Here is a 19,366-nt window from a genome sequence, read left to right on the forward strand (position 1 = left end):
CAGGAGCGAGGAGGAGACAGGAGTGGCCAGGAGGGGACTGTGGCTTTTAGTGATTTTTTTTTTTTTTTTTTTTGAGATGGAGTTTTGCTCTTTTTGCCCAGGCTGGAGTGCAATGGCGTGATCTCGGCTCACCGCAACCTCTGCCTCCTGGGTTCAAGCAATTCTCCTGCCTCAGCCTCCCGAGTAGCTGGCATTACAGGCATGCGCCACCACACCCAGCTAATTTTGTATTTTTAGTAGAGATGGGGTTTCTCCATGTTGGTTAGGCTGGTCTCGAACTCCTGACCTCAGGTGATCCTCCGGCCTCGGCTTCCCAAAGTGCTGGGATTACAGGCGTGAGCCACTGTGCCTGGCTGGCTTTTAGTGATGTTTTTGCATGATTTTTCAGAATTTGCAAATGTAGTTTTCCAAATATTGTATTACATAAATAATTGCCTTTATAGGCAGCCAAAAGGCAATAAAAAGCAAATAAAAATGGAGAGTGGTAGAGTGAGGAGACTGGGACGAGACCTGCTTTGATCCTGGCTGAGCTCGGTTTTCTCATCCGGGAGATGGACATGCCTCTTTCATGGAGGTGGAGAGAATAGTGTGCAGAGTCCCCGTGGGCGCCCAGACCCTTCCCCGAGAGCTGGCGTGGGGAGCCTCTGCCTCTTTGGGGGAAGGATCTGTGATATGCTGTGGGCTGAGTTGTTTCCCTCCAATTGCCATGTTGAAGCCCTAGGCCCCATGTCACTGTATTTGGAGATGGGGTCTTTGCAGAGGTGAAATGAAGTTGTTGGGGTAGGCCCTAATCCAGTAGGACTGGTGTCGCCATAAGAAGGGGAGATCAGGACACAGACACACATGGGGGTACCCGTGAGGACCCAGGGAGGAGACCCAGGGAGTGGGGCCCACCCTCCCCACCCAGTGTCAGAGCTGCAGCCTCGGGACAGTGAGGACACACGTCCCTGTCGCTCGCACCCTGTGATGCTTTGTACGGCCCTGGAGGACACTCCACATCCTTCGGGGTCTGTGCAGAGATGGCATGGGGGTGTGACTGCCCCCGCTGGGACCCACCTCCATCCCACAGGTCTGTCTTTCCCTTCATTTCCTGGTGAAAAGCCCAGGCCGGGGCATTCACGGTTCTGGGCATGGTGGAGAGGGCCTTCTGAGAAGGCAGCGACCCCCTTTCTGGAGCCCTTGGAGGCTGGCGGTGGGCTCTGCGTGGCTGGTTCTGCCCTGCTGGGAGGAGCCCTAACACCCTGGATCTCAGGCCTGCTGGTCCATCTCCCCTAAGGCCAATTAAGGTGACAGCAAAAGAATTAAAAAGGCAAAATCCCTTAGGGGCAAAGAGAATGGGAGGGGCAAAAACTTGGGGGCTCAGGAATGGAGGCCCAGGTTCCCTGCGTACGGGGGTTTGGAGGGCTGAAACCGGGACCTGGGGCAGCCTTCATGGGGTGCTGCCAGACCCTGCGGCCCTCACCCTTGGAGACCCTGGGCCAGGGTGTTCTGAGTGCCGCTGCAGCTGGGCTGAGGGTGGGGAGGGCTGCAGAGGAGTGGGGTCTGCAGCTCCCTGCCCGTGCCCCCAAACCCGGTGGCTGGCAGGTGCGGCTGGGAGGACTTTTTCCTGGACAGACCGTCCCGGGGGAGACGCAGTCAGGTCTGCATCTTCCGGGGCCCCTTGGGTCACTCACTGCGGGGTCCCACTCCTGGGGTGCCTCCAACTCATTTCCAAGCAGACGACTAGCGCCTCACTCTCAGATACGCATCGCAGTCCCCACACTGCCATGGAGAGGAGAGGGATCAGCGCCAGGGACCCTGCATGAAATGAGCCAAGCCGAGCCACGGGGTCTCCCGAGGTGGGTGATATGGTTTGGCTGTGTCCTCACCCACATCTCAACTTGAATTGTATCTCCCAGAATTCCCACCTGTTGTGGGAGGGACCCAGGGGGCAGTAATTGAATCATGGGAGCTGGTCTTTCCCGTGCTATTCTCATGGTAGTGAATAAGACTTACGAGATCTGATGGGTTTATCAGTGGTTTCCACTTTTGGTTTCTCCTCATTTTCTCTTGCCGCCACCGTGTAAGAAGTGCCTTTCGCTTTCCACCATGATTCTGAGGCCTCCCCAGCCATGTGGAACTGTGAGTTCAATTAAACTTGTTTTTATGCCCAATCTCAGGTATGTCTTTATCAGTGGCGTGAAAACAGGCTAATACAGTACATTGGTATTGGTACCAGTAGAGTGGAGTATTGCTGAAAAGATACCCAAAAATGTGGAAGTGACTTGGAACTGGGTAACAGGCAGAGGTTGGAACAGTTTGGAGGGTCAGAAGACAAGATGTGGGAAAGTTTGGAACCTCCTAGAGACTTGTTGAATGGCATTGACAAAAATGCTGATAGTGATATGAACAATAAGGTCCAGGCTGAGGTGGTCTCAGAGGGAGATGGGGAACTTGTTGGGAACTGGAGCAAAGGTGACTCTTGTTATCTTTTAGCAAAGAGACTAGACTAGCGGCATTTTGTCCCTGTCCTAGAGATTTATGGAACTCTGACCTTGAGAGAGATGTGATTTAGGGTATCTGGAGGAAGAAATTTCTAAGCAGCAAAGCATTCAAAAAGTGACTTGGATGCTGTTAAAAGCATTCTGGGACTGGGCGCAATGGCTGTCACCTGTAATCCCAACATTTTGGGAGGCTGAGGCAGACGGATCACGAGGTCAGGAGTTCAGGACCAACCTGACCAATATGATGAAACCACGTCTCTACTAAAAATACAAAAATTAGCCGGGCATGGTGGCACACACCTGTAATCCCAGCTACTCAGGAGGCTGAAGAAGGAGAATCACTTGAACCAGGGAGGCAGAGGTTGCAGTGAGCCGAGATCACACCATTGCATTCCAGCCTGGTGATAGAGCAGGACTCCATCTCAAAAACAAAACAAAAAAAGCATTCTGTTTAAAAAGGGAAACAGCGTAAAAATTCAGAAAATGTGCAACCTGGTGATGCAGTAGAAAAGAATAAGCAATTTTTTGAGGAGAAATTCAAGCCAGCTGCAGAAATTTGCATAAGTAGCAAGGAGGCTAATGTTCATCCCCAAGACCGTGGGGAAAATGTCTCCAGGTCATGTCAGAGACTTTCATGACAACCCTTCCCATCACAGGCCTGGAGGCCCAGGAGGAAAAAGTGGTTTTGTGGGCCAGGCCCGGGGTCTCTGTGCTATGTGCAGTCTAGGGACTTGGAACCCTGTGTCCTAGCCACTCCAGCCATGGCTGAAAGGGGCCAACATAGAACTCGGGCTGTGGCTTCAGAGGGTGGAAGCCCAAAACCTTGGCAGCTTCCATGTGGTGTTGAGCCAGTGGGTCCACAAAAGTCAGGAACTGAGGTTTGGGAACCTCTGCCTAGATTTCAGAAGATGTATGGAAATGCCTAAATGTCCAGGCAAAAGTTTGTTGCAGGGGTGGGGCCCTCATGGAGAACCTCTGCTAGGGGAGTACAGAAAGGAAATGGGTGGGGGCTGGATGTGGTGGCTAACGCCTGTAATCCCAGCACTTTGGGAGGCCAAGGCAGGCAGATCACAAGGTCAGGAGATCAAGACCATCCTGGCTAACATGGTGAAATCCCCTCTCTACTAAAAATACAAAAAAATTTAGTTGGGCGTGGTGGCAGCGCCTGTAGTCCCAGCTACTCAGGAGACTGAGGCAGGAGAATGGTGTGAACCTGGGAGGTAGAGCTTGCAGTGAGCTGAGATCACGCCACTGCACTCCAGCCTGGGCAACAGAGCGAGACACCGTCTAAAAAAAATGGGAAATGGGTGGGAGCCCCCACACAGCATCCCTACTGGGACACTGCCTAGTGGAGCTGTGAGAAGAGGGCCATTGTCATCCAGATGCCTGAATGGTAGATCCACTGACAGTCTGCACCGTGTGCCTGGAAAAGCAGCAGACACTCAACACCAGCCCATGAAAGCAGCTGGGAGGGAGGCTGTACCCTGCAGAGCCACAGGGGCAGAGCTGCCCAAGACCAAGGAAACCCACCTCTTGCATCAGCATGACCTGGATGCGAGACCTGGAGTCATGGGAGATCATTTTGGAGCTTTAAAATTTGACTGCCCTGCTGGATTTCGGACTTGCTCGGGCCCTGTAACCCCTTGGTTTTGTCTAATTTCTCCCATTTGGAACAGGTTTTTTGGTTTTGTTTTTTTTTTTTTCAGATGGCGTTTCCTTCTTGTTGCCCAGGCTGGAGTGCAATGGCACAATCTTGGCTCACCTCAACCTCCGCCTCCCAGATTCAAGCAATTCTCAAGCCTCCGCCTCCCAAGTAGCTGGGATTACAGGCATGTACCACACCCGGCTAATTTTGTATTTTTAGTAGAGATGGGGTTTCTCCATGTTGGTAAAGCTGGTCTCAAACCCCCAACCTCAGGTGATCTGCCCGCCTCAGCCTCCCAAAGTGCTGGAATTACAGGAATGAGCCACTGTGCCCAGCCCAGAACGGAATTTACCGAATACTTGTACCCTCATTGTATCTAGGAAGTAACTAGCTTGCTTTTGATTTTACAGGCTCATAGGTGGAAGGGACTTACCTTGTCTCAGATTAGACTTTGGACTGTGGACTTTTGGGTTAATGCTGAAATAAGTTGAGACTTTATGGGACTGTTGGGAAGGCATGATTGGTTTTGAAATGTGAGGACATGAGATTTGGAGGGGTCAGGAGTGGAATGATACGGTTTGGCCAGGTCCCCACCCAAATCTCAAATGGAATTGTATCTCCCAGAATTCCCCTTGTGGGAGGGACCCAGTGGGAAGGAATTGAATCATGGGGGCCAGTTTTTCCCTTTCTTTTCTTGTGATAGTGAATAAGTCTCATGAGATCTGATGGGTTTATCAGGGGTTTCCGCTTTTGCTTCTTCCTCATTTTCTCTCTCTGTTTTTTTGAGATGGAGTTCTGCTCTGTCACCCAGGCTGGAGTGCATAATCTTAGCTCACTGCAACCCCTGTTCCCGGGTTCAAGTGATTCTCCTGCCTCCGCCTCCCGAGTAGCTGGGAGGCACTGCCACCACGCCTGGCTACTTTTGTTTTTTTTTTTTTTTTGAGACGGAGTCTCGCTCTATGGCCTAGGCTGGAGTGCAGCGGCATGATCTTGGCTCACTGCAAGCTCCGTCTCCCGGGTTCTTGCCATTCTCCTGCTTCAGCCTCCCGAGTAGCTGGGACTACAGGAGCCCGCGACCTCGCCTGGCTAATTCTTTGTATTTTTAGTAGAGACGGGGTTTCACTGTGTTAGCCAGGATGGTCTCGATCTTCTGACCTCGTGATCTGCCCGCCTCGGCCTCCCAAAGTGCTGGGATTACAGGCGTGAGCCACCGTGCCTGGCTGCTTTTGTATTTTTAGTGAAGACAGGGTTTCACCATGTTGGCCAGGCTGGTCATGAACTCCTGACCTCAGGTGATCTGCCCGCCTCAGCCTTCCAAAGTGCTGACATTACAGGAGTGAGCCACTGTACCTGGCCCTCATTTTCTCTCGCCACCACCATGTAAGAAGTGCCTTTTGCCTCTCACCATGATTCTGAAGCCTCTCTAACCATGTGGAACTATAAGTCCAATTAAACCTCTTTTTGTCCCCACTTTCAGGCATGTCTTTATCAGCAGCGTGAAAATGAACTAATAACGGGGGTAGGAGGAGAAGCCAGGAATGAGAGAGGAGACCCTCAGAAAAAGCGTCAGAAAACCAGAACTCATGGATAGGATCAAATTTGTAAGAGCAGAAATGAGCCATTCAATGAGAGGGTTGCAAAATAAAGTTCAGGAAATCTCCCAAAAAGGCAGAGGAGGAAAGATGAGAACACAGAGTTAGTCCCAGGAAGTGTAAGTTCTAAACAGCAGGAGTTCCCGAGGACAGAACCGAGGGCATGGAGGGCAGGACACAATCGGGAAGCCACATGCAAAAGGGTAGCCATGGAGCCCCCAGGGGACCACGCCACATCCATCCTGCTGGGATCTGGCCACGGCCCTGGGGCCTCCCCAGAAGACGCTGGCACTTGAGTCAGGGGGCATCAGATTTCTCAGCAACCCCTGAGGCTAGAAGACAGCAGAGGGGCATTACCATGACCATCAGGAGAATGACCCCTGCCTCACAGCCACGCATAGCCAGGCTTCCAGTGGAGCTGCGGTGTGCGTGTGTCACGGGACATAGATGCATGTGTGTCACAGGGATGTTGGTGCCCACATGTCACAGGGACAGTCTATGTGTGTCATGGGGATGTAGGTGCGCACGTGTTATGAGGATATTGTTGCACGTGTGTCACGGGGACAGTGTGCGTGTGTGACAGGGACATGGTTGCCTGTGTGCCATGGGGACATCTGTGTGCCTGTGTCACGGAGATGTTGCCTGTGTGTCTTGGGGACGCAGTTGCTTGTGTGTCACGGGGACATGGTTGCCTGTGTGTCTTGGGGACGTGGTTGCCTGTGTGTCATGGGGACGTGGTTGCCTGTGTGTCTTGGGGACGTGGTTGCTTGTGTGTCATGGGGACGTGGTTGTGTGTGCATCTTGGGGACGTGGTTGCGTGTGTGTCATGGGGACATGGTTGTGTGTCTTGGGGATGCAGTTGCCTGTGTATCTTGGGGACGTGGTTGCCTGTGTGTCACGGGGACGTGATTGCCTGTGTGTCTCGGGGACGTGGTTGCCTGTGTGTCTTGGGGACATGGTTGCCTGTGTGTCACAGGGACATGGTTGCTTGTGTGTCTTGGGGACGTGGTTGCCTGTGTGTCATGGGGACGTGGTTGCCTGTGTGTCATGGGGACGTGGTTGTGTGTCTTGGGGACGTGGTTGCCTGTGTGTCTTGGGGACGTGGTTGTGTGTCGGAGACACGGTTGCGTGTGTGTCATGGGGACGTGGTTGCCTGTGTGTCTTGGGGACGTGGTTGTGTGTCTTGGGGACGTGGTTGCCTGTGTGTCTTGGGGAGTTGGGTGCACATGGTCATGGGGACATTCTCAGACAAGCAAAGGGCTACTCAGTGCTCCTCCCTTGCGGTTCTGCCTGAGATGCTCCTGGAAAATGTGCTCCCGTAGAACTAGGAGTGAACTTCGGGGAGCACAGGGGACAAGAGGGAAGGGAGTCCCGGGTGAGCAGGGCTTCAGTGCAGCCGTCCAGATGGAGGCAGGCAGAGGCTGGGGAACGGCTGTCTCCACGAAGCGTGTGAACCGCACAGCCAGGTGTGCAGTGCTGCGGGGGGGCCATTCACCAGGGGAACGGAGGACGCTTGGCTGTGGGCCGTGGAGCCACAGTTCATTTCCCCCTCGTTCTTTCAATCTGGTCCTTCTTGATCTGTTTTCAGATTCACCGACTCATCTGCCATCTGTCAGCTGTCAAGCACAGTCAGTGAGTCAAACACATTTCAGTGATTACACTTTTTATTGCAGAGTTTCCATTTAGTTCTTTTATGTAGTTTCACATAATCTTCATTTCTCTCTCTCCTTTTACTCATTAAAACCATATTTTTAAAATTTTATTCATGGTTTTTTGGGGTTTTCTTGAGACAGGATCTCACTCTGTCACCCAGGTTGGAAGGCAGTGGTGTGATCTCGGCTCTCTGCAGCCTTGATCTCTGGGGCTCAAGCGACTCTTCTGCCTCAGCTCCCTGAGTAGCAGGAACCACAGGCACGAGCCACCACACCCGGCTACTTTTTAGTTTTTTTGTGCAGAGTTTCACCGTGTTGCATAGGATGGTCTCAAACTCCTGGGCTCAAGTGATCCTCCCACCCCAGCCTCCCAAATTGCGCCTGGCCTCCTTGAACTTTTTGAAGATGTTTTCTGTTCATTCCATGAACACAGTTGCAATCATTGTGTTAAAGTCTTTGCCAACACCAATAACGTTGAGGCCTCCCTCAAAGCTGCTTTCTGTTCTCTGTTTTTTGTGTTTTTCTGCTTGTTTATGGGTCGGATTTTCTTGTTTCTTTTTCGGTCTTGTGATTTTTATTATGCACTGAGTTTTGTGAATTATCCATTGTGGAAACTCTGGATTGAGGTATCGTCCTCTGAAGAGCATGTGTTTTGCTCCTGTGGGCTGTTCAGCTTCTGGCTGAGTCCCTTGAATGTGGGGTTGTGTCTTGACATTTTGTCCTGGGCTCTTCAGAGAGCCCAGGGCCTTTCTCAACCCTCCTAAGTTGGGTCTGGGTGGGACTCGACCCCCACCCAGAGGCCGTCCTTCTCTGGCTTTCACGGGTTTGGTCTGGATCTGTCCTCTGGCTTTCGCGGGTTTAGTCTGGATCTGTCCTCTGGCTTTCGCAGGTTTAGTCTGGATCTGTCCTCTGGCTTTCGCGGGTCTCGTCTGGATCTGTCCTCCGGCTTTCGCGGGTTTAGTCTGGATCTGTCCTCCGGCTTTCATGGGTTTGGTCTGGATCTGTCCTCTGGCTTTCGTGGGTTTAGGCTGGATCTGTCCTCCGGCTTTCGCAGGTTTGGTCTGGATCTATCCTCTGGCTTTCGCGGGTTTAGTCTGGATCTGTCCTCCGGCTTTCGCGGGTTTGGTCTGGATCTGTCCTCTGGCTTTCGCGGGTTTAGTCTAGATCTGTCCTCCGGCTTTCGCGGGTCTCGTCTGGATCTGTCCTCTGGCTTTCGTGGGTTTAGTCTGGATCTGTCCTCTGGCTTTCATGGGTTTGGTCTGGATCTGGTGGGAGGCTCTGGAGCAGGCCTTCCTCTCAGCGTGGTCTTCAACTGTAGCTGTTCTGGTCCTGGTTGTGTTTTGATGTGGTCCTTCCTCTGGGCTGGGCTGGACTGCAGTGTGTCAGGTGCTATGTGGCCTCTGGTATCTCCACTGTATTCTCAGCCTTGGGGCCATGGGTCCTGGGAGGCTTGGGGGTTCTCCTGCCCCCACACTCGCTGTCCCAGCAGCCCCTCCTGCCGGTGTGTGACCCCCAGCGGCCCCCTCAGCGTGGTGGGACTCTGTGCCCAGCCCGGGCTCCAGCGTGGGGAGCAGCTGTCCTGGGGCCGCCTTGGGCACGGCTCTGCTGTCGGGAAATGGAGCCTCACACTGCCTGTTGTCCGTAAACTGGTTTCCTAAGATGTATCATCGGGGTTTACATCGTTTGCAGTGGGAGAGCAGCAGTCCCTCCCCCACGGCAGAGCAGAGTCTGGAGCAGCCCGCGTGAGAAAGGAAAAGCCATCCTAACCTTCCATGTGACATGGCTGGGAATGGTGTTGACATGGCTACGATCGGCCTCTGTCAGTCCTGAGTCCACAGACAATGTCCACGTAACTTGGTTTAGGAGGTTGTGTTGTTGTGTGTTTAGGGGTGTGTGTTGGCCCGCAGGTAAGACAGATTCTCACCCTGCCTGGGCTGAGCTGGTCGGTAATGTGTAAAACTGAAGGCCAAGACGTGACTATGCCGCCTGTGACTGAGACACACACAGTCGGTCTTCCCGGGAATGGCCGCTGTGAGGGCTGCCTAGGGGAGGGCCGCGCAGCTCTCTCCTGCACGCCTGTGTTAGGATTCGGAGTTCTCGTGCTGAGCTTTGTGTAACTGCTGGGGGTGATTCAAACTAAAGCTATACAGTCGAAGAAAGCCTTTTTTTTTTTTTTTTTTTTGAGACGGAGTCTGACTCTGTCGCCCAGGCTGGAGTGCAGTGGCCGGATCTCAGCTCACTGCAAGCTCCGCCTCCCGGGTTTATGCCATTCTCCTGCCTCAGCCTCCCAAGTAGCTGGGACTACAGGCACCGCCACCTCGCCCGGCTATTTTTTTGTATTTTTTTTTTTAGTAGAGACGGGGTTTCACCGGGTTAGCCAGGATGGTCTCGATCTCCTGACTTCGTGATGCACCCGTCTCGGCCTCCCAAAGTGCTGGGATTACAGGCGTGAGCCACCGCGCCCGGCCTGTATTTTTTTTTTTTAGTAGAGACGGGGTTTCACCGGGTTAGCCAGGATGGTCTTGATCTCGTGACTTCGTGATGCACCCGTCTCGGCCTCCCAATGTGCTGGGATTACAGGCTTGAGCCACCGCGCCCAAAGAAAGCCTTTTTATGCAATTAGCCGGGCGTGGTGGCGGCACCTGTAGTCCCAGCTACTCGGGAGGCTGAGGCAGGAGAATGGCTTGAACCCGGGAGGCGGAGCTTGCAGTGAACCGAGATCACACCACTGCACTCCGGCCTGGGAGACAGAGCGAGACTTGAGCCACCACGCCCGAAGAAAGCTTTTGTGTGCAGCCTTGCGTAAGCAGATTGAAGGAAAAGGGTAACCCTTGTAAGGCTAGACAGGGGTTTTGCATCAAAAACACTCCCAGGGGCCGGGTGCAGTGTCTCACACCTGTAGTCCCAGCACCTCAGGAGGCTGAGGCAGGCGGATCACCTGAGATCAGGAGTTCGAGACCAGCCTGACTGACATGGTGAAACCCTGTCTCCACTAAAAATACAAAAATTAGCCGGGCATGATGGCACATGCCTGTAATCCAGATACTGGGGAGACCGAGCCAGGAGAATCACTTGAACCCGAGAGGCAGAGGTTGCAGTGAACTGAGATCGCCCCACTGTACCCCAGCCTGGGCATCGCAGAGAGACTCTGTCTCAAAAAGAAAAAAAAAGAAAAAAAACCTCTCTGAGGGAGGCTGAGGACCGCCTGGGATGAGAGCTGTCAGCAGCCGCCTAGATTCTAACGGAGCCGTGTGCTGGGTCGGCCTTGAGGGCGTCGCTCCCAGGTCCCTGGTCCTGCAGGTGGAGGAGAGCGCCTGTCTCCCATGTGGCTCCCTCAGGGGCAGGACACACAGCCTGAGGGGGCCATGGCAAGGGGAGTCATGCTGTCCTCAAGAATAGGCCCCTCTGCCCGCCCGTGTGGGTTTGTCTCCTGTGCCCCCCGGGGCCCTCCCATCCCCTGCCCTCCCTGCTGAAAGCTGGGGCGGTTTGGCGGGGAACTGGATGCAGGGTCCAAACTTGGCAGCCGTCACGCCAGCTGGGAGAGGAGTGTGGAGCTGCCCGCTGTGCTCAGCGACTGGGGGCCCCGGGCACCAGGTCCCTCCACCACCTCCAGGGGCTGCGGCCGTGGGCTCCAGGGGCTGCCTGTTGGAGGGGGCTCTTCATTCAGGGGCCCCACCTGATTGTTTCTGCAGATCCTCGTTCCTAGCTGCCTGCCAGCGTCCTCGGCCCGGCCCTGAGGATGGACCCAGGAGACCCCACTGGTGACCCCGCCACTGGTGAGCGCCGCTGCACGGGTGAGTCTGAGCCTGATGGTGCCGAGTCTCCCTGGGGCTGTCGGGGGAGGTGCGTGGGGGTGCACGGGGGTGGTGGTGCCCACTCTACTCAGTGACGAGGGCCAGGCCACTGGACCCTAGCTGCAGGCCTCTCTACAGTGTCCACAGCTTGGGACCCTGTGAGTCCGGAGGCCCTGCTGTGAACTCTGTCCTCGGCGTTCAAGACAGGCCGCCTCCTTGGACCCCAGCGTGGGTGGCCTGGCGCCAGGCCTGTGACAGCATCCGGGGGAGGTGGCGGGGACCGTGCAGCCGCTCAGGGCTGGTCGCAGAGGTGGGAGCTCTGGTCCCCTCTGTCCCTCGGGGTGCCAGGCAGAGGGCCCGAAACCCCCTTGGGTGCTCAGCGCCGCCTCCCGGGGTTCAGGGAACCCACAGCCTCTTGGGTCTCGGGCGGTTCCGTGGTGGCCTTCAGTGTTCCTAGTTTCTTACACTAAGCCTTTTTTCATCCCTTGGAATCAAGAAGAACATCTGCCCTCCCAGCAGCTTTTTCAGGTTAAAAAAGAGAAATGAGAGGGGCCTTCCCCTGTGGGCAGAGCCAGGGAGGTGAGAGGGGCCTTCCCCTGTGGGCAGAGCCAGGGAGGTGAGAGGCGCCTTCCCCTGTGGGCAGAGCCAGGGAGGTGAGAGGGGCCTTCCCCTGTGGGCAGAGCCAGGGAGGTGAGAGGGGCCTTCCCCTGTGGGCAGAGCCAGGGAGGCTGCATCCCCGCTCAGCTCAGCTGCCCCGGCAGGTTCAGCGCTGAAGAGAAACAGCCCGAGGGGAGGTGCAGCCTCCCTCCCTCCTGTTCCTACAAATCAAGACCCTGCAAGTTGAAGACTGGGCCAGGGTTTGGGAGACAGAGGCTGGGAGGCAGTGGAGGCTGCCTAGTGCCTGGGGTGTCAGCCCGAGCCTCAGACTGCTCTCTGTGCCGGGGACAGGCCGGGGCGGGAAGCCTCCTGGGAGGGGCTCGGCCCCCATGGGAGCTGTCCAGGGCCCTGTCTTTGTGGGCAGGGGGTGGGAAGGGGGCCTGGGACCCCTTCATGTCCTTCACCCTGCAGTCCTTGTAAACAGCAGTGAGCGCTGTCAGGTCCTGGCCCGGCTGCCTCGCCCTGGGCTGCGGACCCCCCGTTTGTTGTGGGTTTACTGCCTTTTCACTCACCGCCCCCCGGCCTCTGCCCAGGCCCACCCTACACACGCCCTGCCTGGAAGCCCCTCCATGGGGCAGGGCCATGGCCCTCTCCCCTGTGAAAGCCCCGCTCCCACGTGGCAGCAGCCGAGGCTCTCTGCCTCAGTTTCCCTATCCCATGCAGCTGCCTCCTTGGGCCTCAGACCACTCCAGGGACTTCCTCTCCTGTGTTCCCAGTGGGTGCTGAGGGCTGTGGGGCACCTCTAGGCACATCGCCTTCCCTGACGTATTCAGGTCACCGTGTCCGGGGGGAGGGGCCGCCTCTGAGCTGGGCGGGGGTTGGCGTGGATGCGGCCCCCTCAGCAGGCACAACCCTGGCTGTCCTGTGGGGCCGTGACCACGCACCTGTCCCTCGGGACGGGCCCAGACCCCTCACCCTTCCGTTCATCCACCGCCTCCTCCAAAGCCATCTGCAGGCCCCGGGCCTGCACCTCTGTGGGATGAGGCCCTGTTACCGCCGCTGGAGACCACCCTCGGGGCCGGGGAGCGCATGGGACCCTGGCTTTGCCTCAGCACAGAGCTGACTCTCCCTGCACAGGTACCCAAGGGCTTCTACAGCCTTTTCTCCACCTAAGCAGAGTGGGATGTCTTCAAAGTGCAACCCCCAGCTAGCAGGGTCCCTGGAACAGCCTCAGTGCCCCCTGGAACATTAATGGCCCTCCCTGGAACAGACAGGCCCCCCCAGAACAGACACAGAGCCCTCTGGAATAGCCTCGGCGCCCCCTGGAACAGCCTCGGCGCTCCCTGGAGGAGACACGGTGCCCCCTGGAACAGACATGGCCCCCCCAGAACAGACACGGCGCCCCCTGGAATATGCTCGGTGCCCCCTGGAACAGCCTGGTGCTCCCTGGAACAGACATGGTGCCCCCTAGAACAGCCTAGTGCTCCCCCTGGAACAGCTTTGGCGCCCTTTGGAGCCGACACGGTGCCCTCTGGAACAGCCTCGGCGCTCTCTGGGACAGGCTGGCACTTCCTGGAATGGCCACATCCCCCCGTCCCTCCTGTGCCGCTTTAGGCACCTGCCCTTATGTGGTCAGTGTCCAGCTCTGTCAACAAGGCCAGCCCCACAAGAGGCCCCAGCTCAGCCCTCCCCAGCGGGCTCCTCTACTCGGGCTCTGGATCAGCTTCTTTTTTTTTTTTTTTGTTTTTTTGAGACGGAGTCTTGCTGTGTCGCCCAGGCTGGAGTGCAGTGGCCGGATCTCAGCTCATTGCAAGCTCCGCCTCCCAGGTTTTTACGCCATTCTCCTGCCTCAGCCTCCCGAGTAGCTGGGACTACAGGCGCCCACCACCTCGCCCGGCTAGTTTTTTGTATTTTTTTAGTAGAGGCAGGGTTTCACCGTGTTAGCCAGGATGGTCTTGAACTCCTGACGTCGTGATCCGCCCGTCTCGGCCTCCCAAAGTGCTGGGATTACAGGCTTGAGCCACCGCGCCCGGCCTGGATCAGCTTCGCGGGAGGTGTCCTGGCCCCCGTGCTGGCCCAGCCTCGCTGTCTGGACACCTGTCCGCGCCACCCTGGTCACCGAGGAGGACATCCGTGTCTGTGGCCCCTGGGACCCTGCCCCCGAAAACAGCCAGGCCTGGGTTTGTCCTTTTAGGTAGAGTGCCTGGTCCGGGTCATTGGAGGAGCATCCACGTGGCCACATCTGGAGAGGCCCTCCCACGCTGGGTCAGGAGGCGCCATCAGGGGGCAGGAAAAGGGGGCTGAGCTCCTGTTCCTCTCTCCCTCCCCCGAGGCCAAGAAACATTCTCCATCTGAATGTCCACGGTGATCACAGATTCCTCCTAAAACTTCAGCCTTGGCTGGGCGCGTGGCTCACGCCTGTAATCCCAGCACTTTGGGAGGCCAAGGCGGGCGGATCACGAGGTCAGAAGATAGAGACCATCCTGGCCAACACGGTGAAACTCCATCTCTACTAAAAATATAAAAATTAGCCGGACGTCGTGGCGGGCACCTGTAGTCCCAGCTACTTGGGAGACTGAGGCAGGAGAATTGCTTGAACCCAGGAGGCAGAGGTTACAGTGAGCTGAGATTGTGCCACTGCACTCCAGCCTGGGGGACAGAGCGAGACTCCATCTCAAAAAAAAAAAAACAAAAAACTTCAGCTTTTGCATGAGCAGGCACAGCTGAGGTCAGAAAAGCCATGTTGCCCACGTCCACCTGGTTCGGGGGTTTCCAGGCAGCGCTTGAGCCTTCTCTGGGAAATTCAGAGTCCCACAGACGGCATTAAACTGTGGCTCAGCACCAGGGCTGGCAGGCGGTGGGGTGGGGGCGGGGAGGCCAGCCCTCTGGCAGATGCAGCAGCTCCAGGAAGCCTGCCGGCCTGGGTTCCCTTTCCCTCCACATCCGCCGCTCCTCCCTGTCTTGCTGGGCTCTGAACAATGGGAGCCTCCAAGGCTGAGGCTGCCCTGGCTTCCCAGAGGAGGTCCCTGTGCTACAGCTTGGCCTGCTGGGGTGCCTGGGGCTGGGGACATGGCCAGCTTCACATCTGGTGTCCACACTCCAGACAGGGGCTCCTCAGCACCCGCCCAGTGTGGACACGGCGGTGAACAGGGCAAGGCCCACAGGAGAGGCCGCTTTTCCTATGAAGCTCCGTGATGAGCGCGTGCCGCTCTCGTAATGCACAGTGAACGTGCAGGTTCCTGGAGACGCCTCCCTCTCAGAGGCCTCGCTGGTGGGCTGTGGCTGTGGGTGGACGTGGGGACACTTGAGGAAGGGCGGCGGCCGAGGCCCTGCTGGGAGGAGGGGAAGGAGAAGCTGCCGTGGCCGCCCTGCCCCTCTCCACGCTGAGCAGGCCGCCCCTGCCCCACCACGGGTGCCCCAGAGGTGTGAGCACCAGATCCGCCTCCAGGACCCTGGGGACGGGCTTGTCCCAGTCCCACGACCAGGTCACAGGCACTTTCTGGCAGCCTTTTGGCCACCCTCACTGTGTCCTCGCCCCCTGCCCTCAGCGTCCACTGGCCTTGAGCTGGCCAGGAGGCTCCTGGGCCTTTCTCTGCTTGGCTGCACTAAAGGAGGCTGAGCTGGCCTGCCCCGGCGCCTGCCCCGGCCCAGCTGGCAGTGGGGGTGGCTGCAGAGCCAAACCTTGGGCTGTGACATCAGGGTGACATGAGGGAGACAAGAGGGAGGTCACCGCTGGCCTCATAAAACCGTGAAAACGCCCTCCCACACCTGCCAGTAGAGAGGGTTCGTCCTCACTGTGTGGCCGGGCCCCGCTCCCTAACCTGTTTTCTCATCTGAATGATGATTCTAGCACCAATACTGGGCCTCATTTCTGTGTGAATATTGAAGGAGTTAATTTATGTAAAACCACCCAGAGCATACTGTTATCTTTTTAGTTTTTATTTATTTGTGTAATTTTATTTATTTATTTATTTATTTTTTTGGAGACAGAATCTTGCTCTGTCACCCAGGCTGGAGTGCAGCGGCATGATCTTGGCTCACTGCAACCTCCGCCCTCCAGGTTCACGCCATTCTCCTGCCTCAGCCTCCTGAGTAGCTGGGACTACCGGCGCCCGCCACCACGCCTGGCTAATTTTTTTTATTTTTAGTACAGACGGGGTTTCACCGTGTTAGCCAGGATGGTCTCAATCTCTTGACTTTATGATCTGCCCGCCTCGGCCTCCCAAAGTGCTGGGATTACAGGCGTGAGCCACCACGCCTGGCCTTTTTTTTTTTTGAGAGTCTCGCTCTGTCGCCCAGGCTGGAGTGCAGTGGCACGACCTTGGCTCACTACAACCTCCACCTCCCAGGCTCAAGCAATTCTCCTGCCTCAGCCTCCTGAGTAGCTGGGATTACAGGCACCTGCCACCATGCTTGGGTAATTTTTGTATTTTTAGTAGAGATGGGGTTTTGTCATGTTGGCCAGGCTGGTCTCAAACGCCTGACCTCAAGTGATCTGCCCGCCTTGGCCTCCCAAAGTGCTGGGATTACAGGCGTGAGCCACCGCGCCCAGTCTGTTACTTTTTAAAAATAGGCATTTCATCTTCCAAGATTTCTGTTGTAGTTAGGATGTTTTCTTCAGCAGATTTTCTGACCTGCGGTTGCAGAATGAAATTTGGGGATCTCTCTGTCCCTCTCTGTGTGGCATCCACGTGGCTCCGAGCGTCCCACCTCCTCACCGGCCTCACTGTCCCTCTCTGTCCCTCTCTGTCCCTCTCGCTCTGAGCGTCCCAGCTCCTCACCGGCCTCCCTGTCCCTCTCTGTCCCTCTCTGTCCCTCTCACTCCGAGCGTCCCAGCTCCTCCATGTCCTCACTGTCCCTCTCTGAGTGGCGTCTACCGCATGCCCCCTGGGCTGGTACCGCCCTTTCCCTCTCTGCCTCCCTGTGGGGTCCACAGTAGCGAACGGTGGGCTCTCCCCGTCATCCCGCCTTCCCAGCCAGAGGCAGCCTGGGCTGAGGCTGGGTCAGTTCTGTCTCCAAGGCCCTCGGCTTCATGGATGAGGCAAGTGAGTGGGACTGAGAGTGAGGGACCCGTGACCCATGAGAGACGGTGCTGTGCTGGGGTTGCAGGCCACTGTGTTGATAGCGCGAGGGCCTCCGTGCCAGATGCTGGACCTTCGGGAGCCCCTTCACCTCACTCCCCAGACGCGGGCGGTCCTCTGCAGTGAGCCGAGGTGGAGGGCACACACTGCCCGCCAGGCTTGGGCTCTCCTTGCTGTCTCCGTCCTTATCATGTCCCTCGCCCTGCCTGCAGCTGAGCACAGGCAGATGTGGGTGGAATCTGAGACCAGAGACAGTTGGGCTGGAGGGGGTGGCCCCGTCTCAGCTGCCGCCGGAGGCCAGAAGGCCACCAGGACACAGACTCGCGGCAGAAGGACGGAGGTCCCAGTGCATGTTGGGTGGGTATGGCCTCTCGGGACATGCCTGTGGGAGGTGCTGTGGGGTCTCTGAGGGGAGCTGAGGCCGTGGGCTGGCCCTTTCTGCTGTCCGTGGGCGGTCAGAGGACTGACCCAGCGGGGCGCTGATAGCAGGTGCCCGGACCCGTGGGCATGTAGGTCGCCACAGCACGTGGGGTCTCGTCTGGGCGGCCGGGCTCTTCTGTGCTCAGTGCTGTGGGGTCTGATGCTGCTGGCAGGTGTGGGACGACCTTGGAGACGAGCCGTGTGAGCTTTGTGACCCAGGCCCCAAGAGGAGAGCTGGCTGTGGGAGAGAGCCACTCGGGGGCGTTGTGAAGACCACGTGTCACAGACTTCCTGCCCGGAGGCCAGGTGTCCCCTGCCAGCATCCACTGTCTGACGTCCACTGGTGGTGTCCACTGCCCAGCATCCACTGCCCGGTGTCCCCTGCCCGGCGTCTGCTGCTGGGGTCGGCCTCAGTTCCTGGGGCTTCTGTGCTCCCAACCCTGTGGATAAAAAGCCCCCTGTGTTTCTCACCCCCGCTTTATGGCAGCGTGCCGGGAATAACAGAGCCTTTGGTGCCATCCACTCCGCAGCCCACAGTTTCCTGGAGTGCGTCTGTGTCTCAGGGCGAAGGCAGCCCCGTTAGCCGAGTGCTGTTTGGAGGAAGTGGCGTCCCTGTGTTCTGCCCGTCCTGTATTCCTGCAACAATCCATCTTCCCGTCGGCTGGCACAGGGGTGTCATCTGGAAACTGTCCTGGGGACAGGTGGTGGAGCTGTCCTGGCCGCCTCTGCCTGGGCACCCTCAGGCCAACCCCACAGAGTTCTGAGCCCTCCCAGGCACGTTTTGGGGAGGGTGGCTGGGGGGGAAGCCAGTGCGGGCACCGGGCACCGGTGCTGGGCAGGGGCCATGATTCAGCCCCCCAGGGAGAAGTGGCCCAGCTCTTGGATGTGAATCCACGTTCAGGGGACTGTGGGACTTTTATTCTTGAGCTTGAGTTTCTTTTATGTGTCCTCCTGATACACAGCTGCCCCATTCTGCCCCAACCCACACGCTTCCAGAAGGCTGGTCCGGGGTCAGGGGTCAGCCTCCTGGCCAGGGCCATCTGTCTCAGCGTCCCAGACCTGCCTGTCTGCAGGTCCCAGGCATCGGTGCGCCGCTGAGGAACTTGGTGAACTCTGTGAACTTGGGCCTGGGTGTGGAGGTGGGGGCCAGAGGCCACCCGCGGAGCTCCGGCCGAACGTCCACGCTGGGGACCAAAGGCCTCCAGAAGCCACCGCAGGAGGAGGCGACCTCAGGGAGGGCTGGCTGGGGCTTCTGGGGCCGGACAGCGGGTCTGGGAGGTCCCTCGGTGTCAGCTGCAAGCCCCACCCATCCTTCTCAGACCCCATGCCCCTGCATGGTATCCCTGAGTTGGGGTGCGTGGGGTGCTGTGTACTGAGCGGGGTGTGTCCCCCAGGTCCCTCCCAGGCACCCTGTCCTCTCACTGCTGAGCCCCGGAGCTCACAGGGCTCGCTTGTCTTCTTCGTTCAGACAGAAGCCGCCCCTGGACATCCTGTTTTTCTTCTGTTGTACGAACAGGAAGCCAGCGATTGTGTGAGATGAGTGTCAGCATGGCCGTGTCCGAGCCCGGCATGGCAGAGACTTGTCCGGCTACACCTGCCGCAGGTCCCTCCAGCTCTGGCCCGAGAGACTCGGGGCTCTCCGGGGCTCCCCAGTCGCATGGGCTGTGAGCACCATGTGTGCACGGCTGGCCCTGGAACGGCCGGGGCAGGCACCGTGAAGTGTCCATCGTGCACCGGCCATGGCCTGGAAGGAGATCCAGGCGGTCACTGCCCTGGGACTCAGTGTCAAGGCCACAGTGAAGTGACGGGGGCAGAAGGGCAGGGGCCAGGTACCAGGCAGGGAGCAGTGGCTGGGGGCCAAGCACAGAACAGGGGCGCTGAGAGGGCCAGGCAAGGAGTAGGGGCACTGAGGGGTCCAGGCACAGAGCAGGGGCACTGAGGGGACCAAGCACAGAGCAGGGGCACTGAGGGGGCCAGGCAGGGAGCAGGGGTGCTGAGGGGGCTCCCGGGCAGGCTACTAGGTGCTCAGGAAGCAGCCTCAGGCCCAAGGGGCAGGGTCCGGGTCACTTGGAGGGTGGAAGCTGGGAGGGTGTGGTAGGCCC

At 57.5% G+C, this 19,366-nt stretch overlaps 1 protein-coding gene and 1 pseudogene across 46 annotated transcripts in view; both read left to right on the forward strand.

Annotated features, from left to right (window-relative positions):
* Positions 1-19,366, forward strand: part of EXD3 (exonuclease 3'-5' domain containing 3) — a 119,087-nt gene that overhangs the window by 20,685 nt on the left and 79,036 nt on the right. For 21 of the 46 annotated variants that reach the window (XR_012424035.1, XR_012424037.1, XR_012424033.1 and 18 more), the window contains exon 2: positions 11,065-11,166. The exons of 1 other annotated variant lie outside the window; for it this stretch is intronic. Coding sequence is in view for 19 of the 45 variants with exons in the window: in XM_074015879.1 (XP_073871980.1) it covers positions 11,112-11,166 (55 nt within the window). In the remaining 26 variants the exon portion in view is untranslated. Of the gene's footprint in view, positions 1-1,718; positions 1,839-4,189; positions 4,313-11,064; positions 11,167-11,662; positions 11,746-11,927; positions 12,901-19,366 lie in introns of all 46 variants that reach the window. 24 more of the 46 variants (XR_012424032.1, XR_012424034.1, XM_074015877.1 and 21 more) reach the window with 4 other exon arrangements.
* On the forward strand, positions 12,937-14,089 carry LOC135967568 (uncharacterized; annotated as a pseudogene).

The sequence above is a fragment of the Macaca fascicularis genome, chromosome 15 (assembly GCF_037993035.2).
Source record: "Macaca fascicularis isolate 582-1 chromosome 15, T2T-MFA8v1.1".
In the NCBI taxonomy this organism is placed as follows: Eukaryota; Metazoa; Chordata; class Mammalia; order Primates; family Cercopithecidae; genus Macaca; species Macaca fascicularis.